This window comes from Porites lutea, chromosome 5 (assembly GCF_958299795.1).
Source record: "Porites lutea chromosome 5, jaPorLute2.1, whole genome shotgun sequence".
NCBI classification, from domain to species: domain Eukaryota; kingdom Metazoa; phylum Cnidaria; class Anthozoa; order Scleractinia; family Poritidae; genus Porites; species Porites lutea.
The window spans coordinates 7,117,057-7,140,282 of record NC_133205.1 but is presented as its reverse complement, the minus strand read 5'-3'; the positions used below and the strand labels follow the sequence as shown (position 1 = coordinate 7,140,282).

General features: G+C 39.4%; 3 protein-coding genes across 3 annotated transcripts; all 3 read right to left on the bottom strand.

Moving 5' to 3' along the window:
• Positions 1 to 2,058: 2,058 nt before the first annotated feature.
• Positions 2,059 to 11,006, bottom strand: LOC140937829 (UDP-glucuronosyltransferase 2B13-like). Its single transcript, XM_073387405.1, has 3 exons — positions 10,686 to 11,006; positions 9,061 to 9,352; positions 2,059 to 2,335 (listed from the first exon to the last, which is right to left on the bottom strand). Exons 1-3 carry the CDS (start codon positions 10,831 to 10,833, stop codon positions 2,059 to 2,061), a joined length of 717 nt encoding a protein of 238 aa, XP_073243506.1. The 5' UTR covers positions 10,834 to 11,006.
• Positions 11,007 to 11,618: 612 nt separating this feature from the next.
• On the bottom strand, positions 11,619 to 13,264 carry LOC140937828 (UDP-glucuronosyltransferase 1-2-like). The gene is made up of 2 exons (XM_073387404.1): positions 13,121 to 13,264; positions 11,619 to 12,236 (listed from the first exon to the last, which is right to left on the bottom strand). Exons 1-2 carry the CDS (start codon positions 13,262 to 13,264, stop codon positions 11,619 to 11,621), a joined length of 762 nt encoding a protein of 253 aa, XP_073243505.1.
• Positions 13,265 to 15,549: 2,285 nt separating this feature from the next.
• LOC140939025 (UDP-glucuronosyltransferase 3A1-like) lies at positions 15,550 to 22,003 on the bottom strand. The gene is made up of 5 exons (XM_073388585.1): positions 21,685 to 22,003; positions 19,068 to 19,635; positions 18,085 to 18,291; positions 16,950 to 17,238; positions 15,550 to 16,625 (listed from the first exon to the last, which is right to left on the bottom strand). Exons 1-5 carry the CDS (start codon positions 21,844 to 21,846, stop codon positions 16,343 to 16,345), a joined length of 1,509 nt encoding a protein of 502 aa, XP_073244686.1. The 5' UTR covers positions 21,847 to 22,003; the 3' UTR covers positions 15,550 to 16,342.
• Between the last annotated feature and the right edge of the window lie 1,223 nt (positions 22,004 to 23,226).

Sequence of the window (23,226 nt, the reverse complement as noted above, 5' to 3'; positions counted from 1 at the left end):
CAATTTTATGTTAAAGTAAACTATTAGTATATTAACGAGAGTTTCGCTTCTAGCCCTGGCTAAATCTATGTACCCTAAATACTCTTTTAAGACCCTAGGGGCTTATTTATTTCAAACACATTTGAAGGGGGTGGTGGTGGTGGTGAATAAACCATCTCGGATCAGTCCATTTTATCATTTATTAGTGAAGGATAATAAGGGGGGGGGGTTGAGGGGGGGGGCGCTTATTAACTCCCTTCCCCTGAGAAGGGGGCGGGGTTATTAGAGAGAGGGGGGCTTAATGGAGGATTTATGGTATTAGTGAGGAGAGAGAGGACCCTTTCTCTCCTCAGTACACGCCCAATCTTTTTTTCGCTCGCTTTCTTTTCCGCTCATCCTCTGGCTGGTCCTTACTGGTCGACTTGCACCTTTCTGAAGCGTCTCCCTCACTTCATCGAACCAGTCACATCACAGGTGTAACTAAAGGTAGTGGTTCTCGCGTCTTGAATTTTTTCGCGTCACTCCTGGCGTCCTTTTGAGCCGTGAGGTTATGTTGGCCTCCCTGTAGTCGATAATTTGTCTTGGAATTTGTTTATTTTGGCAACGCCACCCAGAAAAACACACACAAGAGTAGATACAGGGGCCTGTAGGTCAGGTAGGACCTCGAAGCCAGTTTATTGCAAACTTACCGCAAGATTATAAGCAGACCGCACTTAATTACAAAACCCCCTCTGACGAAAAGCAAACCTCTAAAGAAACTAAGTACGACACCGCCGGTACGAAAACCCAGAACCACTTTGTGGAAATGAAAGGGTGCCTTTGGCTAACTTGTGAACGAGAAACGCCAGTGGAGAATGATGGGAAGGGCGCAGAAGCGGCAAGAATGTGCCGAAAAAAAGTGATAGCGATAACTTGGCAGTGATGCAATAATCCCGCACAACCCGTGGCTTTCGTGATTCCCGCCAACTAACGGAACATACCGCCCGAAAGGAACAGGGAATCTTATAAAAACTCCTCAGCGCCACAGTTCGTTCAATAATATTCTGTCAAAAGTTCCGCCTTGGTATGATTTTACAAATTTTAAAACAGAACTAAGGAAGGTCGTTCTAAGATGATTTACTTTACACTATAAAACCGGTAAGATATTTGGGACCATTACTTTGGTCCAGGTTAGCTACTAAAGTAAAGGGAAAGCAATATTTTGTCTACGAGAATTTAATTAGAAAAACAAAATCTAGCTACGCTTGTCTCTGCAAATGAATTGATCATGCGAAAATTGCGTCCAGAGCCGTAATTCTTAGAATTTCTTGTGTACTTGAAAATGTCTATACTTTATTATATTTGATAACATGGGGTTTCATGCATATTCTCACTAGTTCCTTTTCGTGCTATTTAGTTTTTTAGTCAGTTATTAGATAGGTGTCGTTACTTAGTGGGTAACCGCTATAGTTTTTGACACAGAAATAAGGTTAAAGGTAATGGTTTCTTTTTTAAAGTGAATTAATTGTAAATAGGATTTTAATAGTTAGTATGAAATAAGGTTATCGTTGTTATTGTTATTATCTCGCAGTATAAAACCTTGGAATGCTGTCCACATTATGAGTAGTATAGAGCACATAACGTAACCTACACCACTTGAGAAGCTATACTTAGAGGTAAAAAAAGGTCGGTGCGAAACCTAATACGATCCTAATATACATAATGATATGAATCTACTTAAAAAGCCAATTTAGAATATTATTAAATTCTTATACTCTCTGAAACCTACGCAAAGACATGATGATATAATTGTCTCTACTAGAAGCCTGTTTAGAAAATCATTTAGTTTTTATACTCTCATTATCTCTTATATACCTAAACAAGGCCATCATAATATGATTATCTCCAGTGAAAGCCTATTTAGAATAATATCAACCTCTAATACTCTAAAAAATCTTAGTAAAAACATCAGCAAACTTGTGTTTCTGGATTTCTAGAGGAAAAAAAGAACTTAAAACTGGAGTCCTTAGCGCCCTACCTTATTATTATTGTTATTATTATTATTATCATCATTATTTATAGCGTTTATAGTTGATGTATTTATAGTGTCTTTTCCTTTGTTTCAACCCTAAACAAGCTGTGAATGAATCTAAAAAGAAACCTTACAATGATAAAAGAAGACAAAGCAACCATAAGTATGAGTAAGAGGACATCCAACAGATAAAGCTGGTAGAACGGTAGATCCAGTCCTCTCGGTCTGAGATATGGCAAACCACCTTGAGCCCGCGTGTATTCTATCCAGTCAGCGGCTTCTTGGACTGGTGTACGAGGCAACTGTTTTATTGACTTGGAGATTCGTTTGGCAGACTCACGGTAGCTAGGAAATAAGAGACTTGAAGTCCAATTCTAGTGCCAACACTGAAATATCTTATTTACTGAATGACATGTTAATCTTACAAATGGCCAAAATTTTAACTGACAACTGGCATTTGTACCCCCCCCCCCCCAGACCCTCACCCATGTCCACTCAATGATAAAGCAAGTTACAATCTTTATTCATTTATTATAATCCAACCAGACGTGAAATCTCCCTGTGATAGGGTTGAATGTGGGGAGTGCGGGCTGTTTTTCTGTTGTCTTCTTTTCTCCCCCCCTTCGGCCCCATCGTTCTATCGACTTCGCTCTGTTCAGCTTTCGAGCGAGCAGCTTTCGCCCCGCTATATTGCTTACTTTACGAAGCATACACCAAAACGACCCGCCTACTACTCAGGCTAGGGGATTTGAGCCAAACAGAAACGGAGAAATAATTATTTTGAATGAAAAATAAAGTTATTTATCTGGCCCCCGTTGTTAGAAAGGTGGATAGCGCTATCCACTGGGTAAATTACTATGCAAAGGATAACGCAATTGGTTTTCGTAATCCTTATCCTCTGGAGAGCAATTTATCCGGTGGATAGCGCTCTCCATGAACTTTTGAACAACCGAGGCCTGATGGATAGCGCTATTTAACGTTTGAAAAATTAGGCCCTTAAGTTATATCCAGGCAAACGGCAGACGTATTAAGTATTTTAGTCGAAGAACGTAAATGATATATATATATTTTTTCAAAGTCGTCGGCCTCACTTGGAACCAATGTCTGTAGGCGAGGATTACAACTTGTTTTCACCTTTCAGAAATTTGACATTTGAACTAAAGAAGTGGTATAAATTCGCGTCCTAGCCGCCCACGTTTTCAGAAAACGTTTAAGTACACTCTTTTTTTTATATAAGAATATATTTTATAAGAATATCGAGGCTGAAATTTGCGAAATGTTAAGAATATTTTAAGAATAAAGCCGAGGCTGAGATAAATGCAGTATAAATGCAGAACCTTCCAGAGCATAATCTACCCAGCAGATAAAAACAATTTTATTGGAATAAACAGCATTTTGGCATGAGGTAATTAAAAGTCGTGTAGGCCCACCACCCCCCTTTATTACTTAATTGTCCTTGACATAGTTGAAACAAAATCGGGTACTTTCGTTTCCATCACGCTATTTCTGTATGACAAGTGTCGTTTGACGTGACATCTTGACCTCGCTAACTGCAACGAAAAGCGATGGAGCACGTACACAATGTAACGCAGTACAGGTCTAGATACCAAACACTTGTAATTGATACCCCAATAAATTCTAGAACGGAAATGTCATAAGCTATAATTTAAGAATAATACAAGAATATTTTTAGCCTAAAATCGGCAGAAAAATAAGAATATTCAGCCTGAGCCGGAAAGACAACATTCTTATAAAAAAAAAAAGAGTGTATTTTCTTATACTTGCGTTAATTCAACACGTTTTTATGTCTGTGATCCATTGTAACAATGAACGTGATCTGTCATTATAGCATCATGGCCGGGATAAAATCCCTTGTACTAAATAAAAACACCAAACTGCTTCGACACGATTTTAACCCCTGCCAATTTTTTGTAAGGAATGTTATTTGCTTTCATTTAAAACATTGAACTTCAAAATAATTGGCACGCCCTGTAAGCCTTTTTCTTCAGATCGTCTTACTACTAGCGAAGTCAGCTGTTCATAGGTCATTTTCACCGGGTTTCGTCAATCGATTTATCAGACCACGCAGTGTCGTAAGGACACACGAGCAACAATAACCATTACAAAAGGAGGAATCAAAACTAAAGCAAATGCCATCGTTTTACCATAAGTTTCTCACCAAGAAAAATATTACAAATCACGCCATTTTTGTTGTTGTTGTAGTTGTTGATTTTTTGGGGGAATTCACAAATGAACTGATGAATCGGTTCTCCATCTATACAATCGGGTGAACTTAGATGAACTTCATCCATTACATGAACGAATGAGTGCGTTTTAATCGAACAATTTATACCAGTTTGAGTCTAAAGAAAGGAATTTCCTGCTTACGTTGTTAGGCATATTAAAAAAATTTTAATATGGACGAAAAATCAGGTTTTTGTCCGCTTTAGGAGAGTTTATCAACAACACATTCGGTGCCGCGTTCAACTGGTCAGTCGAAGTCCTTCGCGAAAAACTACAGCAATTTGCAGATTTGACGGGGAAGACAAAAAACCCTCCACGGCCAAACATTTTTCTCTTCGCAAACAGCAAAATATACGAAGCAGGTTGTATTCGTGTTCCATAAGTGCAAGAAAGATAATTTAATTCCTGTGACAATTTATGAGGAATAGATTAGAAAAGGTCAAGAAGCTTAGAGGGCTCTCGGAAAGTTGAACGCAGATGGATAGTTTTATTGTCTAATTTACTCCAGTCACTTCTGAGTAAAAAGAAACATATTTTTCATTAGGACGTCTGACTTTTTTTCTTTTTGCAACGGTATAAATTAAAATTACCCCAGAACTTAAAAATGATATGTTTTTTTACTCGGCAGCTCTTTACTGTTTAACAATGTAAAGGTCTGCAACTTCTTGTATTTCTAATTTGAGAAAAAAGGGTTATTAAAATCGACAGACCAAGAAGATCATAGCATTTTTCAAGAATTTTTGTGAGGCGAAAGCTTTAAGCATTATTCCAGCACTTAAGGTTTATTTTCCTGGAACATTATTTTTTTCAGACTAAACTCTTTATTCGAAAAAAAATAAATAAAGAAAAGAAATTAAAATGCCACCCTAATACAACCCTTTAGAAGATTATTTTTTGCTGTATTAAACTGACTACTAACTTCTATACCTTGTTGCTATATCACTTAAAGGTTTTCGATAACGTTTCCCTGTTAAACTGTTTAGGATTAATGGGAAAGTCATTATATGATAAGCATTATCTGTGCAATCAGCAGTGACTTTTTTGACGGGGGTGGGAGGGAGGTGACCGAACATTATATTTTAGCAGGAAAATGGAGCATTAAGCAGGAGCATATTAGTGAGGTAACAAAGGCGTAATGTACAAAAGCCTATTAATGTCTCTCTCGCGAATAAGGCGGTGACAAAACGGACAGAAGATACAGATCGATTAAAGACGAATGATCAGAGTAAATCAACAGACGCGCCAATCAGCAAAAAAGAAATTAAGCAAAATGATCGTTTGCATTGTAATAAAGGCACAATTAAGTTGTAAACCAATTCATTTAGTTTAATTGTTATATCTATAGTGCATACATATACCACTGACGATACAACCACGCCTTCCTGAGTGTTGGTTTTAAGTATAATTTGTAATGAAAATGAAAGGCAGCGGCAATAAATCGAATATCCTGTGTTTTTGATTCAGTGGAAATTATATCATCATTAAGTGTATATCTCTCTAGTGGTTGTTTCGTACAAGTTGCGCCTTCTGCGTAGTTAAAAGGAAGTTATTACTTGTAAAGTACATTCAGCTGCGCTCTGGATAAATATATTGTCGTTTTGTTAAACGTAACATCACGGGTTAAAAAAGAAGAAAACTTTCATAGCTATCGACCTCAGTGCTCGATTAACGAATACTTTAAAACTACAATAGGTTGGGTCGTTTTGTTAAACGTAACATCACGGGTTAAAAAAGAAGAAAACTTTCATAGCTATCGACCTCAGTGCTCGATTAACGAATACTTTAAAACTACAATAGGTTGGCAACAGCTGCTATATTCCTTCCGGTGCTTGAAATGATTAGTAGCACTTCTTTTTTGATCGATTCCTTTCAAACAAGAACAGATAAGAGTGGCAGCCAACTGTCGAAGGCTATTCTTAGCTCTTTTGCAGAAAAATACGATGAAAAGAAGAAGCAAAAGATGAAGAAAACAACCAAAACCCAAACTGCACTCAAACAGAAGAAAACAGTACTGGAAACCAATCAGAAAAAATTAAAACGATCATTCTTCACGATAAAAACATCACACAAGTGCAAAGACTTTTGTTGATAAAATTTCGAATAAAACTAAGGAAAGCCGGCACCTGCCGGGCAAATGGCAAGCAAAAAGCCCCTAGTATGATCGCCGGATCAAATTTCTAAGTGAAACTAAAGAAGAATTTGTTTCTCAAATTCTCTTTGAATAACTCATGCAGAACAAGAGAACACAAAATTTGGCTTTTTTAAAGTCGGTTATTCTGAACGGACATCGTCTTTCTTTTCACCTGCCTTGTGTTACAGTGCGATTCGCGATAACCTTGAAATTTTTCCGTTTCCTAAATCTAAATGAATTTTGAGAATTATTTAATTCGTTTCAGTACAGTAATCCACTATTAAATAACTCCGAACACATTTTTAGTCATTAAAACAGCTTTTACATCTCAGTTCTAACACCAAGGTGGTTCCTGAAGTGGCAATTGAATAAGAGTAATGGTTTATTGTTAGTTTTTGCAAGTTTCTGTGTTAAGCGGACAGTATGAAAGCAAGCTACATATCATTGTGATCTAAACACCGTCAATGTTTTAGATTGCGTGTTAGTGTTGATTTTGATGTTAAGGACATAATAACGCTTCATAGACATACTTTTCAAAACCTTTGACGACGCCCCTACATTTAGGATCGAAGTTTTTAAATATATTTTTACAAACATCTGTTAGTTCAAATAGCTTTCTGCATAAATTACGTTTCTTTCGCAACTGTATAAGTAGCGTCAACTCTAGGCAATCCACCATTAGCAAAAATCGGACGAAAGTTGTTGTGGTGATCTAATACTCACTCTGAGAATATCTCTTCCTCAAGGTAAGGAGTACATTGTTGCATTAGCAGAAACATCAATAATAACTTTTCAGACCACTCAGCTTTTTTAACCATGACTGCCAGCTGATCGTGTCTCTGCATTTCAGGCGGTTTTCTTCATTGTAACGCAGATGACTTTTTTTGCCTCTTCTTGTACACGTTGTCATTGATTTCATCGAACATAAGCATGATCACTCCTATGTTCAAATTTCGTATTCTGTCTCTTTTGACTTCAAAACTCAAATGTTTAATGTCCTACATTTGTATTTAACTTATCTTCCTCGTGATCCATGAGAGTTTATTGATCATATCACATTAATTACACCAAAGGTGGCTCCGACGATATATGAAATACAAGGTAAACAGTTTTTCCGCCAGGGTTAATTGCTGAGTGGAATTTGAAAGTGGGAAAGTATTCTTCGCCTTTAGTTGGCCATTGGGAAAATGGAATATCATGATAAGCATTCATCCGCCTCACAGTAAAAATTGTTAATAGTAAATAATACTAATACTCACTTCAGTTTATTCTTCTTTTTTGGGGTAGATGAACTCGAAGACGTGTCATTTGTCTATTCAGCTGTCTATTATTATGATATCTATTCTGTTGACCGCGGTATCCAGTGTGACTGCTAACTGCAACTGCGACAACGACGTAAGGTTTTGTCACATCGGGTGCCAAAAAAATCCTAGTCAAAGATGTACTCAGAAGTGTAAGAGCGGTTATGTTGCATGTCGTAAAAAATATTGCAGTGGACGTCTTCTTCGTCGCGACGAGGCCGACTTACTCCAAAAACGTTTTCCTGGAAGTAGCTTTTATTAAGCGGAAAAAATGGTACCCACTCAGGAAACACTGAACTGAAACCCACTCACTGAAACACTAAATAGTCCTGTGTTCTCAAGCGGCCTAGGCTGGCTTTTATTGTCAATAAAAGTGAACATTAGGCTTAAAAGGTTTTAAGTAGAAATGTGTTACTGTTAATGCTCTTACGACAGCAGGCAGTTTAACATGTAATATGGCATCAGCTTTTATTTTGATGAGTAACATAAATCAGCTTTTTTGAATACAGTTCCTAGTAGGGAATCACAGCGTGAATCGAGAGTGTTACTAGAAATTTTGGTATGGAAAATAAAACTAAAAATAAACAATAAAAAGTATTTGAACGACTTGACCCTTTTTAAGAAAGTGATCGAATCTTTTCCCGGAATGGTCCGTAAACTAAATTCCAGTTTGACAGAGCTGATTAATTTGAGCAGTTTGTGCAATTTGCAGCTCTTTGTCAGCAGTATTGAAGAAAATATCAGGCATTGAAAACTGCTAAATTACTGAGTGGCAAAAGGGTTAATGAGCCATACATTCTTTGTAAAATTTCGAATTTTTCAAAGAGAATTTCTCCGAAACCATTCGATATATCGAGCTCAAATTTTCAAAGATATCGGAAATTGATATGCTCTTTTAATCTTCATGGCCTAGTTGTTCGAAGGCCCGGACTGATTAGTGCTTAACCAAGGGTTAAATTTAACCCGGGTTTCGTTTCTTTTGTTCAAAAGCATGTTCTTGGATAATTTTCTATGTTGTTTTTAAGAACATCTAATCATCAACTTGTTGACAAAAAGAATTAAGCTGAATTTACTTTTTAAGCTCTCATATCTCAATTCAAATTTTGCACTAACCCTGGGTTATCTTAACCCAGCTTTGAACAACCCGGCCCAGGGGTTTTATTTCATTAGCTTCTTCAGATAATGATAATGATGATGAGCATATGTTAACAAGGCAAAAAATGTAAAGAAAGATATTCGCCTACAGGGGTGCCCGGGGATGGTTTGTCCAACTTGTGCCAGACTGCAAATTCTCCTTCCGGGACATTTGTCACTCACTTCCAAGGCCCATTATCTTGGTACGCTACCGATTGATTTCTAACGCTGACAAGATTACACGAAATTATAAAACTCACCGAGGAACCGTGAGCACAGTCCGAATGACGCTGACCAACTCTTCTGACGTAACCTCTCCCAAATTAAGACTCTCAGCAAAACCAGCACTTTTTGCAGCCTGCGAATTATCAAACTGATCACCAAAGAAGGGAGAACAAATCATAGGTACTCCATGATAAATGGATTCAAACATTCCATTAAGCCCGGCGTGTCCAAAAAACAGACGAGTCTTAGGGTGGCCGAGAATGTCGTTCTGTGGGAGCCAGGATGCAATTTTGATATTGTCGCTGAGTGCTATAGAGTTTGCTTCCGCTAAGAAGTAGGAATAAATGATAAACAATTAATATGCAAACTCAGAAAAATATCAAGTACCTTGTTAGAGTTGAGGCGTGTGTGGCCGAGCGGTTAACACCTCGAACTCTGGATCTGGAGGTCTGAGGTTCAAGCCTCCCGCGTCTCATCCAGGTGTATAAATGGGTACTGGTGACATACTGCTGGGGGGTAACCCTTCGATGGACTTGCCTCCCGTCCAGGGGGCAGAAGCAATACTCCTAGGTGCTTTATGGTACGGAAACCGGTATAAGCTCCGGCCGTGTGCCCCCCCCCCCCCCCCCCCCCAGGAAGGCAAAGTGGCTGCAAAGGACTAAAATCAGGTACGAGAATACAAAGTGCGAGCCTCGCTCACATTCCTCACTATCCTACTGCGTTCTCGGGCGAGCTTTCTTCTCTTTTCTCCCGCTTACATTTAAATTCACAGGAGATAATACTTTCTTGAGACTCCGAGTATCCTGAAGTTTCTGCATCTCTCGACAACGCCTGCACAGTCGATTATCGACTGACGCAAAGGCGTCGTGGGTTTCATTCACACAGAACTACTCGCGTTGATGGGTTTATCTTAAGCGCGCAGTAAGTAAGTGAAAGTCATGAAAGTTGTACCATATTATGGCTCTGTGCTTAGCCTACCCTTTCCTTGGCATTTGACGAGAATTTGTCAAGTTGTCAAGATTTAGAAGGGTGCCGTTACGTTGAGAGTAACCAGCATCAAACTCTTCTTAGAATACTTTAACTATAAAGGTTAAGTGAGAATTAATAGAGGAACCGCAGAAACGATTATCAAACGCCATGTCACAAATTATGTGTGATGCAATCAAGTTCCATTTTAGCATTTAATTCTTCACTCTTCTCGTAGCATATCTCTCCACGTGTTAACATTTTAAAATTCTATACTCTGTTCTATACTTGAAAAATATTCATCGATATCAATTAACCTTAAGAAATTCGATTATCTATATACTCGTTCCGACAGCTCCACGACTACACGGCTTCTTGGTCGAACAAGGTCCAGTTCTTCGATCACATGACTAGTTTCCCGCCACATGACCCAATAAATTTCTTACAAGCCATAAAACGTCGTGGTTTTTAAAGATATATTTTACTTAATAAGTATTATAATAAACGTATAGAAAACACTGCTGAGAATAACTGATTGCTTGGGTTGATTTTTTTGAGTCAGAAATGAACTTACTTCGCCAGTTTTTTTTTACCCTGTCAGTAGTTCCCCGTTGCCCGTTCCGCTGGGCAAGGGCAACGCAGACTCTGGAAACGAGATTACTTCGAATCCTAGCTGAAAATCAGTATTAATTACCTTCAGACAGCTTCCATATAATCTTCTGTGGTAATTTTGCGAACGCATTAACCATAACCGACAAAATGGTGTTATCGACGCTGGATACTGAAGATAACGTTGAACCAAATGAAACCAGAATTACTCCACTGTCCTCAGAGCTCTGCATGAAAGTCTCTAACTCGGCCGAGACTAGCTTGGGTGGACTGGTGAGAAGAGGACCAACAACTCTGGTGTCTAGAAATACAGTTTTCTTACAGCATATTGATTAACATAGCAAATTGATCAACTTTTGTATGCATACCATGTACTACTTTTCCATTGTTTTATATTTACACAAGCATCATTTTCCGCGGCTATAATTGTTATGGTTAACCATAAAAATGGGGGGATTCGAAGGTGTGAACTTGAAACACTAAACTTGTTTCAGTTTTGTCAAGATGCATATTATTCATGGTACAAATCCCCTGTATGGAAACAGAAAAGAAAGGAAAATCGAGGTCATGAAAATTCCGCACCGGGTTATCTTCGATCCTTCTTTTCCCCAGCCTCCCTCCCACGCATGGAAGACATAGAGATCGGGTAAACTGACAAATATTATGGTCTTACAACTCCGCGCTAAAAGTCTTTGAAGCCCGGAAACAATGAAAAAGATATATCAAGAATATTTTTAACTTTTGACTCGGGGGAGAAAGTACTATTATGATGTAAACATCTTCTACTCAATTGAAATCATCGGATCGCCTATTTAGTTTTCTGATCTTAGTCTGTGTGCAGACGCCCCCTCCCCTCTTCTCCCCGATTTGTTTGAGGGGAGGGGGTGTCTGTACACAGGTTAGTCTGATATGTTTAGCACACTGAATCCTTCCCGTGAGCCATCGCCCAGATTGGTCCTCTTTAGGGTTTTTCTGACTTCCAACCCCCCCCCCCCCCCCCCCGCTCTCCAGCGGTTCATTACTTACTTGGCAAAACCGGTCGAGGATAATCAAGAAAAAAGCCCATTTGTCCAATGATGAGGTCAACCCGATTTAATATCACATGGAGACTCTTGTCGGGCTCAATCTTGTGGCGATCTTTTAAGTCTTGAAAGTAAGGAACAATTCCATTGTAATATGCCCAGTAATTTAGAATCCAATGATACACGTTCTGTATTCTGGTGATAAAACTCAACTGGTCACTAAGGGCAGACTTAAACTGTGGTACGTAAGAAGGGGTCAGCGGTAAGCCATAAGCATGCGCCGTAGGCGCACTAAGCGAGTTTGTGAATACAGTGACAAAAGGTAAGGAGAATTTTGCGGCAATAAGTGATCCACAGATGTAAAGGGAATCTCCGACAATGAGATCTGCGTTTCCGGCTCCCTTCATTACCTCAGCGTTACTAAGAAAATCGTCACAGTAAAGATTCTGAAGACTTGCCAATCCTCTCATTTCATTCACAGTGTTCTTCCCAGATTTTCCCACTGCCTTCCCTATCATTTGCATGACTTTCTTGAAACTTTCAGAAGTTTTAAATGGAATTGCTAACGGATCTTTGTGGGTGAAAGTTTCGGTATCACCAACGAAAATTTTCACCTGAAATGGAAAAAAAAAATCATTCACCATTTTCTCGTTGCTAATAATACATCTTGTTTATCCCCGCATTCCCCAAAATTTGCATAACCATTGTTTCCAATTCCTCCTGGGAATTACAGTCGTCCCGGGAGAAATTGACGATGATGCTTATGCAAGAGTTTTGGAGGTAAATAGTAATATAGGAAATTTAAAGTTGGAAAAAAAGATAGTTCCACCTATTTAAGTCGTTTTCAGTCGGCTTTTTTTTCCTAAAAAATTTCGGTACATTCGAAAAGACCTTTGGTCTGCTTGGTAACGCTTGCAAGCCTTAATGGCCATATTCGTTTCACTGGAACAAGGATAGGAACGCATCGAAATTCAATTCCTGAAGTGACTCTTATGCCACATTTTTAAGCAATTCCGTCCTTGTTAGCGATCGTGGCGATTATGTGGTTACTTGTCTGCTTGTGTCAGACTTAGATCGTAAGGGGGTTGGCTGAATTTTTTTGAATACTTGTCTGCTTGTGTTGACTTAGATCGTAAGGGGGTTGGCTGAATTTTTTTTGCATCGCCAACAGTAGCGACCATAACGAATTAAATTTAAACGATGATAAAGAAGGCTAGAATCTGTGTTTACATCCGAGTTTACACAATCAACATCATTCCTAGTAATCCTAGGGGGTGTCTTGCTCAGCCACTTTGAAATATTTTTCTCTTCCACATATTAGACGGCTATAGCAAGTTTTAAATGGCCGCGCAGTTGCACCAGAATGCTGTTTTTCTCCGAAAGGAAACTTGATTAAAATCTTAATCATTTGAAACTTAACTGAACCAGCTAGTAGAAATTGCAGGCAAAACAGTTTGCTCAAGCGGATCAAGAGTGTCAATCGATTTTAATATCTTACCTCGTGACCTCTGGCAGTGAGTTCTTCCCCAAGTTTGGCGAACACCAGGTAGTGGCTTCTTGTAAACATAGGAAACATGGCGTACTTTGCCGCAAGGCAGCTCGACAGAAGCGAGATAAAGATAAAACAATCCAAAGCCGCCATTTTTCTGCGTTATTTATCTTTGCAGATAAAGCAAACAAAAAGCATCAGCTCATTTCAAAACTAAATACCCTTATAAAAATACTGTCAGTACAGCCCATCCGATTATGGCACTTACGTCACGCATTACAGAAAAGACTCGTTTACTACGTCCGCGGGAAAACCCTGACCCCTTTCAGCAGTGCAAAATAATACGTTTTTAAACTGGTGTACTTTGCGGCAGGGCAGCGTGAGAGAAGCGAGGTAGGGATAAAGCTGTGAATAGCCGCCTTTTTTCAGCGTTACTTACCCTGTTTGTCCCATACATACACAAGGGCAGACCATTTGCAAATTTAAGAAAGGGTGGGACCCCCGCCCCACCACCCCCAAAAAAATCACGTGGAAAAAATGCCTACAACCCTTCTTCACTTTTCTAATGGTCCGCCTCTGAGTTGACACTTTATTGATCAACACATTGTCATAATAACCGTCTCAGAACAACGCTTCGGTCTTGCATTTCAGAGAAAACTTCCAAAGAGCCAAGCCATCAAAAATAAAAAGCTATTTTCTCTGCAGCCTGCTTCATTTTTTGGAGCCGCGTTTTTTTAAAATTGCTTTTTATAATAAACATTAAGGAGTAAAAAGGTATAAAACTGTCTCAAGTGAAGAGTTTTAAACATGAGGCTCTTGCCCATGCTCAGAAGCTACAACCTGAACCAAAATCTACGAACTATAAATACGACTATGCTTCCAAAATATGCTAGACATGGAGGTTACTGTTTTTTCGCTTTTAAGCTAAGCTGTGAAACATCAATAGATGTTTTGTAATTCTTTCTTTTAAAATCCGTTTCACTTATACCCTGGGTGCCAGAGGCTTTTCATACGCGGTTTCCGGTTTCGTTTATACGGCTTCGCCGTTCGTGTCTTCGGCCAGTCGGCCTGCCTGCGGCCGACGAAGCTCCTCGTCACACGCTCGAGAAAACCTCTGGTACCTACTCCACTTAAAGCAAAGGGGAGGCGTGTATTCTCATAACTGTAACAAGTTCAACAAAATTTATATGCTTTCTGAGAAAGTGCCAATAGAGTTTACAAATAGCAGAATATTCATTCCATCCACTGTTACGTCTAGGTCGACTAGAGATCCATTTCGCTCTTTTTAATCCTAACTCGATGTAAGAATCTTCGTTCAGGTACATTTCGTTGTCATCGCCAGCCAATCGTTACTTTGAACTTGACATTGAACGTGATGCCATGCGTAAACCTCTTTTTATCAACCATGAAACTTCATAAATTAAATGATTTTGCTTTGCCTTTTTCTTTTATTTTGGGGCGTCTAATACAAACTTAACATCACAGGGGCGTGGGAGGGCGTTTATTAGACAAGAGACATTTCTTTGAGATAGGGCTTCATTTAGATCGTTCACCGGCTAACTAATCTAATAAAGAAACTTATGGGAATTGAGCTAAAAAATATCCGCGCTACCGCATGCTGCAGACGCCACAACTTAAAAACGAACAAAATAACCCATGTTTGGCCTTATGAGCCCCTCTAACTGAGATAAAGTGTTTACTGTATCACATAACACAGTAAACAAGAAACTACGTCAAAGAGCTTGAAAACGTTTTCAGCTCGCCATCGAATGTCATCCGTTAGGAGAATACTCTAAGAGCCAGAGGTTTTTTCACTTTCAGTTAAATAAGTTAATAATAAAAAGATAGGTACTGCATATCATGGGCGTGAGCTTTTCAAATCGCTATTCTACAACGTACCTTGATGATATGGCTTTTCCTCCCACCGGGGGATTGGTGGAGGGGGAAGGGGGGCTTTTCCTCCCATCAGGGGATTAGGAGGAAGGGTATTCCATACTACCAATAAAGGCCGTGACTTTGGGACTCTAATCTATTCTAATCGGGTGTCTGCAACCAAGATTTTCCTGTAACGGGAACTAATACTGAATATTTCGCAAAAACACAAGTCGAAAGTAGCGTGAGATTTTGAAGGTATAGGACCGGAAGAAAAGTAAGAGCGCCGAAGGCATAACCAACAACAAGTTCAGCAAAGTTTCCAAACACTTACATGGGCGCGAACCTCAGTTGATTTGCACTCGCCATTTTTATCGTTGAAGAAAATGGTTTTTGTAAATTTTTGTTGTGATTTTGTAGATAAGCCCCCAACAAATCCTCATTATACTGCCTGCAAAGTAAATAGGCCAGGGAACGAAACCAACTTTAAAACGCAGTACAATGCATAACCAGGCATGTAAAGAAAAATGGCGACAATCTTTATTATACTCTTTTCCTCAGACGTGATCATGACTTAGTAATAAATTAAGGTAAAAATAATGGTTATCATAACGTTCATAATAATGGTATTATCTTACCTTCTATATTGTGCTTTTGGATTAATATATAATAATATAAGAATATATTTGTTAGCTTGTTTTGTTCACACTCGTATACGTAACCCTTTTGATAATGAATTTCACCATCCACACTAACGCCAACTAATCTTAAAAGGATCAATTTGAAAACGAAACGCTTCCTTAGTGTGGATGAATGGCGCATGTTCATATCATATGGCCATTAAAAAAGGAGTTATGACACGAGGATATTGCTGTTTTAGGTCACTTCTGTGCTGAAATTACCATAACTTAGTGCCTTCATCCTTCCGCAAAATACCGCTATATAGTTATGAAGAAAATGTCAACCAAATCGTGTCAGGGAGCACGGCATATTGTCGGTATTTCATTAAAACTATGACAAAGTTGGGCCAAATTTTTCAAGTTTCAATCCAAGTCCGTCCTTGCCATCCGTTTCAACATAAGACAGGAAACAGTTCCAAAATAAAGCCTTAAAAAACAAAAGTGGACCATTATCATTGGAATTCAATTGATTCTAAAAACGTTTTTGCTAAAAACAGCGTGACATTGCGCCTTTGAAGCCAGCGTTTACGCACAGTCCATCTCTGCCGTCCATCTTACCTAGTTGGCATTTTTGAATCCCTACACTTAGGATGCGCTTTCAAATTTATTCGGATTTGTGTATGTGTGGACGGGGGCTTTATTAGCGTTTATATGAACCATTTTTCTTCATGTACCAATCCTAATTACGTTTTTCTTTGCTTGGCTTGCTCTTAAAGCATATTCGACAAAGACATTTAATTAAGAAATAAAATGCTGCGAAAGCTCCCACTAAAAGAGCACTTGCAACCAAAATGACATCCAAAAGGTAAAGCTGATAAAACGGCAAGTCCAGTCCTCGGGGTCTGAGGTGTGGTAAGCCGCCCATGGCTTGCGTGTACTCGATCCAGTCCGCGGCTTGTTGTACTGGAGTGCGAGGGTGATGTCTTATCATCTTGGAAATTCGACCGGCAGACTGTCGGTAACTATAAGATTCGAAGGAAAATTATGTATATATTAATATTAAAGATTGATCATTGGGTATGTTGCCCAAAACGAAATGACTTTTAGTTACCGTACAAGACACAAGTGAGAGACAGTCAATTCTCAGTTTATTAAAAATTAGCGTCACCCCGTTAGACCAAACTCATTCTAAAAAGGCTACATGTCACATGTCCACAAAACCAAGGATTGCAGAGGGAAAGTGCCATGGAAACGAGGTTGGGATTGCAGACTCAAGGAGGTAACAACGTGTAATTTTTGTTACTTATTTTTGTTACTTTTATGTATCTGTATTTGAGTTCACTGACCTGGAGTTGTTTAGAACAGTGTTTATAGCTTTGGCAATATTCTCCTCAGTTATGGACTCTTTGTACACGATCTCTGCTAACCCAAGATGTTTTGCAGCTACAGCGTTATCAAACTGATCTCCAAAGAATGGCACACAGATCATAGGGACTCCATGGTAACCTGCTTCCATCATTCCATTCATTCCAGCGTGACCAATGAACAAGCGGGTGTTGGGATGTCCCAGAATGTCGTTCTGGGGAAGCCAGGGAGATGCTTTGACGTTGCTGTTTAGTTTTAAATCTTTACCCTCTGTTTTAAAATTGTCAAAAAAAACGAATATTGCACTAAATCAGAAGACATTTACAAAGAAAGTTGCATTTTAACACAATCAAGCATGAGCTCTTACACGTGTGACCCTATCCAAACTTACAAGGGCTGTAATAAGAGGAGGGGTGTAACGGTTTCCGGGTAGTATATTGTGTTGCATAGGTCATAGAAATAAAAGGTTTTGGTTCAGAAAAATTATCATTTATCTAAACGTCCAACAGGCAGGAGAAACTTTACATTGACATACGTCAGGAGCCCATTCACTAAATCGATTGCCAAATCTAAAGAGTGTGTAAATCGGGTGTATGACCCTGGAACTAGAACGCAAATATTACGTTCAAATGATTGCCTGGGGGCCGGGAATATTTATCAGTTCTTAGGCTGAACGGTTATTATGAAAATTCTCCTGTCTTTTAAGAAGAAAATTAGAAAAAAAAATACATATATATATATTTCTATCTATCTATAAGAGGACTTTCCTTTTCAGATTACGGTGAAAATTACAAAACCGTGAACAGACTCGTCCCCAGTCCTCTCTATTTGGATTGCACGAGGAGGACGGAACGCGAGAGGTGTGTCTGAAGGGAGCGCTGGGGGTGATGGAAAGGAGGAAAACTCCTTCCCAACACCCACCGCACTCTCCTTGATCGCACCTCTCTTTTTGAGACTGAGACTGAGAGACGACTTGAGACCAGTCAGAGCAGTGAAAAAGAGAAACATTGCTGGAATGCCACTGTTTTACAAGGAAAAAGCCAATCAGTTTTGAGAAAATAACGGCAACATTTTCCTCTCCGATCAAATACATCAGTGCAATTTAATCTTGAGTACCTGTGTTGATTTTCCAAATTACTCTCTGGGGCACGCTAGAGAACACAGCCGCCATTGCTTTTACTGACGCGTCGTCTATATCACCAAGAATAGAACCAAAGGACACAAGTATCACTCCCTTGTCCCCAGCCCCTTTCACAAACTCTTCTAGGTCATCCGGAAGTGGTTTGGCAGGACCAGCTAAAAGTGGACCAACTGATTTTACATCTGAAAATAAATAAAAAAAATATGATAAATAACTTAACTTGTTTACCCTTTTGATGTACAAGGTGAAACAATACAATACAAAGGAACTCAATCGGATCGATCACCTCCCCTTCATAGTAAGCCGTCCACCGGAAGCCAGATCGAGAAACCTAACCACGATCGATCTCGAAGGATCGTGCGGAGTCCTTACGATCAACCATTGTGTCGTATTTTATTTCTAAGTCCCCCGCTGAAGTTTTCGAAGGTCTTACATTTGTCTTTTACAGTAGTATTATGACGTCTGATTCACATGTGTTGCCATTTAGCGAAGAGTTGATAGACAATCAGATCGCACCTTGACTCTCTTCTCTTCTAAGCTCAGTCACTTGAACTTAAGCGCTAATTTAATAGCCTGGAGAAGTGATCTACGTTCTTCCCCACCTCATTCCTAGGTGTGCATCGTATCCTTGCTCTTACGCGAAAAGCGTCAGCTCGTTGCATTCACGTTTGACAACCGCGCAATAGTCGCGCTTGAGATCGAGGCTTTAAGCTGTGGGACCCAGGTCCCATGAATGTGACAATAAGCGGACAAAAAACTGATTTTGTTACTTTATCTCGAGCCAACTACACGGTTATATGATTAGTTAACGACACTTTTGTGCTGCAAAACTAGCCGAAAGTACAAATTATGCTAGCAGGGCTTTTTCGGAAAATAGATGAAAAGTATGGTCGTAATGACGAATTATATGGCCAAAAATTATGCGAACACAATCTATCAAAGTCTCACTTTCCCTTACTTGGTACAATTGGGCGAGGATAATCAAACGCTTCCGTTTGGACAAGAACGAGGTCCACTCGCTGCATCGTCTGCTCCAAGCTCTTTTCTGGCGTAATGCTATGCTTTTCTTTAAGATCCAAGAAGGCTATTTTCAAAAAGAGCGGAAAAATGGCACGATATTTAAGCCAGTAGAAGGTGTTCATAGCTCTCTGTAAAAAGTTCATCTTATCTGTCATGCCCGTCCCAAACTGAGGCAGGTATGAAGGGAGGTCAGCAACGTTATATGGCAAAGTGCCCGTGGCTGAAGTAAGCGAGCTCTCCAAAACTGTTACATGAGGTAAGGAGAATTTATCTGCGATCAAAGCCGAGCACAAGTACATGCCATCACCAATAACTAGGTCAGCGGACTTGATTTCTTCCACGACGTCTTGATCGCTGAACTTTGCATCACAATAGTCATGCATTAGTTGAGGCATATTATAGAGGTTTTTCACGTCCAATGTTTTCACTGTTTCAGCACACTTGAACCATTTTACATTTTCGTCTTTGGCGGCGTAGGTTAAGTGGTCACCAACCAGAAGTACGACCTGGCAAAGGAAAAAAACATCTGAGAGTTACTAGCCTGTTCCAAGCGTTCAGATAGTGGAGAGCGGTGCGAAGTAAAGAAAGCGATAAAAAGTAGACGGGGACTGGGGAGAGAGGTGATTTTTTTTTCCATCGATTTATGGCCCAAGCGCGCCGCTCCCCACTATCTGAACGCCTGGAACAGGCTAGAGAGTGACAGAACATCTCCAATGCACTGAGTACTGTTTACGAAAATTTAGTGTCATTTATGAGTCTATGTTATAAGTCTATGTTAGAGAAACTGTCTTTGTAACTCGTCGGGGGATAGGGGAAAGCCAAGGCAATTCGCCACTTTAGCTGAGATGGAAACTGGGCCTAGTTAACTTTCCCACTGAAGCCTTCTGGGACTGTTACGTTAACAGAGAGAAAAATTGGCCAATAGCTGATCGATGCGCTCGTCCCAAAAGTGGTCCCAGAAGTCCTTGCGAAAGCTAATTCCGCCAGTTTTTTCCACGCTTCTTTAGTGCATTGCGAATTAGTGTTCTATACCACTGACAGTACCGCATCTCATTTCCTTGCGTGGATTGTAGCGTGCGTTTTTGCGCAATTCGTGAACTTATCTACTGGCTCAAGAAACCGGTAGAGAACGCCAATTTGTCCCAGTTTTTCCTTGGCGCATGGTGACAATATAAGAAAAAAGACTCAGTGTAATTCATTGAAAAAATAGTTTAAAAAAATGCTTATCTTTTATGACGTTGGACCGGCTGCACTTTTTGCTACCATTGCTTTGCCAGAAGTTATACTTTTCCTTGTTACCAAGACTATTGCAGTGGTATTTATATAATCTATGCAATTATGTTCAATTGATTTGGGAATTATTTGTTGCTGTTGGCTGCCTCGGGCCGGGACAGAAAGGCGAAGAAAAACAGATTGTTATTAAAATTGATGAAACGATATTGCAGTGCTTTTTGAGCCACCTGATAATCACGTGATTGCGCTGAGAAATGGTTAAGGAATTGCGGTGTCAAGTATACATGTTTACAGGGTCCTAACGAGGTATATTTTTTCCCGACTGATCCCACATTTTGGCCGTAAAGTTTGATCCCTGGTCGTAAAACCTTAATATCAGATCTTGATCCCTGATCCCGTGAAAATTAATTGATCCCTGGATTTAGGTCAATCGCGGAATTTGGGTTGGTTGAAATACCGCGTATAATAGTTTTTGATAAAGCGTGAAGTAAAGAAATAAAGTGTCTCTCAATTTCTCTTAAGTCCCAGCCAAGTTACCAAGTTGGTTAAGATGTCTTGATCACTTTCGCGCTAGCATATCTTTTCCCGACCCTTGCCACTTGACATTTAAAAGTAATTTTGCGTTGGTTAGAGGCCTGCCGCGAAGTGAAAGTATGATGTCGGGCGCTGCTAAAGGCGCGAGTAGGAAAAGTCGCCGAAACTACTGAAGCGTGAAAAGTGCGGCCCTGATGAGAAGTTTTTGCGTGTTATTTACACTAAAATCCTAAGAGCCGCGAATTATTTAAACAACCACGTAGTCTTCTCATTGTTGTAAATGCTTTTTAATTCTATATTTCGGAACGTACGGACTATTTTGGCCGAAATGTAAGTTTAGGTAATCTAGTCTTCTCATTGTTGTAAGTGCTTTTTAATTCTATATTTCGGAAGGTACGGACTATTTTGGCCGAAATGTACGTTTAGGTAATGGAGCTGTTACATAAACTGCATGGGTTGCGTGCTTCGTTAATTGCCGTCGCTAATGACATTAATGGCACGCATAATATTAACTGATGGTGCAACCGGGACCGGGACCGGGTCTTGCTAAAACCCGGTTAAAAGCATCAAGATAAAAGTCATACCTAATGCCTGCTGGTTATCAGCTCGTTTTTAACTCCAGCTCAGTTGAACACTGATGAACAAGGTCGGTAGATCACTTCTCTCGTTTGCATGCATGACCGATGTTCCCCTGAATGACCCTTGGTGGTACTTGACATGCATAATTTCGGTATTATGCGACCACGCTTTCGTAAAAGCCGATGAAGCTAACTAGATAAAAGAATTACCTCATGTCCTCTGGCTGTTAGCTCTTTTCCAACTCGCGCAAGAACAAGGTAGTGACTTCTTCCGAAAGCTGGGACAATGACAAATTTCAGCGCGACACAGCTTGACTCCATTGCGAACAAGAACACTAGACCGTATACAACGCGATGAAATAATGAGCCCATGTTTGAACGCTCGCTCTTAAAAAGTGGAAGCGGTATCAAGTAAGTAACACGTATTAGACGCAGTTTGTTCTGTGTCAACTTTCTATGTGGCGGTTTCAATCGTGAATAAATTTTATATCATTGCAAACGCTTATCAGTTGTGACGTCATGTTTATTGCATGACTAATCATGACCTTGGAAGGCCTTGCCCTCGCACACGTCATCCTGATGGGAGCCGATCATCCAAAATTAGAAATTAAGATGAATAAGCCAAGAGATATCTTTTAGTCAACTACAGTTTTCTTTCTCTAAGATGTTAAGTCCACATTGTGAAAAGAAAATAAGTGCAGCAGGTTCTTCAATTATTTTTCAAAAACTTGTGATGTATGTTACGCGGTGTTGTTCACTCCTCAAAGAGACTGAAGAGTGGTTGGTTGCGCATGGGTAACCTTCGGCTCGACGTGACTACACCTAACCACGTCTAGAATATCACGCAAATTATTCAAGAGTCATAATCTTGCGCAATTCAAGTTTACTTACTAATGATCTCTCCGCTAACGACATCACACTAATTTCTTTAGTGTGCGAAAAGCTAGCTCATAGAGAGAGTCACAGAGATAAAACTCTTGAAATCTTCGGTTATCAGGTTATTAATTAGAAACTGGATGAAATGTAATACATTCTTATTTCTTCCATTTGTATTGATTTACACTATTTTTAGATTAAATTTAAATTTCTTTCATATAACGACTTCAACGGTTTTTGTTTTCCTATACTTTCAACGTTCACTTTTTCCTAATATTTTATTTTTACATGATGTTATTATACTTAGGGCTTTCCACAAGTTGCTCGGCAACTTTTTGGCAACTTCTCGTATTTCGAGCAGTTTGTAGTGCTTAAATTTGCCTTGCTTCCATATTTCACAATGTTTTATTAGACAATTTATGAATTTCCTGTGAAAAAGGGGTAAAATACTCCCCCGACCCCTAAGTTAGCGGTTTTTTTTTTAAAGAAAATTGACGATGGTGTACGAAGATTGACACTCGACTAACTCGAGTGTCTCAGGTGTAGAAGGTCATTCAACAGTTTGATTGGCTCATACTAAGATTCTTAAAAGATTAGTATTAATTCTTTACTTTTACATTTTTTGGTTTTAATTGAGGACAAAGTTATTTTGCAATCCTGATTACGCCGCAAAATTTCACAAAAATGCTTAGAAATCTTACTTTTCTGTACAATTTGCATATTCTAACATCAGACCAAATGAATAAAGGAAGAGAGCAACAAAAAAGTCTTTTTTGAGCAACTTTTGATCAACTTTCGTTACAAAAAGCAGTTCTTGACTTTTTTTGAGCAACTTTTAAAGCACCTTTTTGAGGAATTACGTTAAACCACAGGTAG

Coding starts and splice junctions, on each gene's coding strand:
- LOC140939025 (XM_073388585.1), bottom strand. CDS start 21,846: ATGGGCTCATTATTTCATCGCGTTGTATACGGTCTAGTGTTCTTGTTC. Junction 19,636..21,684: donor TAACAGCCAGAGGACATGAG/GTAATTCTTTTA, acceptor TTCCTTTGCCAG/GTCGTACTTCTGGTTGGTGA. Junction 18,292..19,067: donor TCCTCGCCCAATTGTACCAA/GTAAGGGAAAGT, acceptor ATTTATTTTCAG/ATGTAAAATCAGTTGGTCCA.
- LOC140937829 (XM_073387405.1), bottom strand. CDS start 10,833: ATGCAGAGCTCTGAGGACAGTGGAGTAATTCTGGTTTCATTTGGTTCA. Junction 9,353..10,685: donor TATATGGAAGCTGTCTGAAG/GTAATTAATACT, acceptor CCTACTTCTTAG/CGGAAGCAAACTCTATAGCA. Junction 2,336..9,060: donor ACTGTGCTCACGGTTCCTCG/GTGAGTTTTATA, acceptor CTTATTTCCTAG/CTACCGTGAGTCTGCCAAAC.
- LOC140937828 (XM_073387404.1), bottom strand. CDS start 13,264: ATGGCGGCTTTGGATTGTTTTATCTTTATCTCGCTTCTGTCGAGCTGC. Junction 12,237..13,120: donor TCACTGCCAGAGGTCACGAG/GTAAGATATTAA, acceptor TTTCCATTTCAG/GTGAAAATTTTCGTTGGTGA.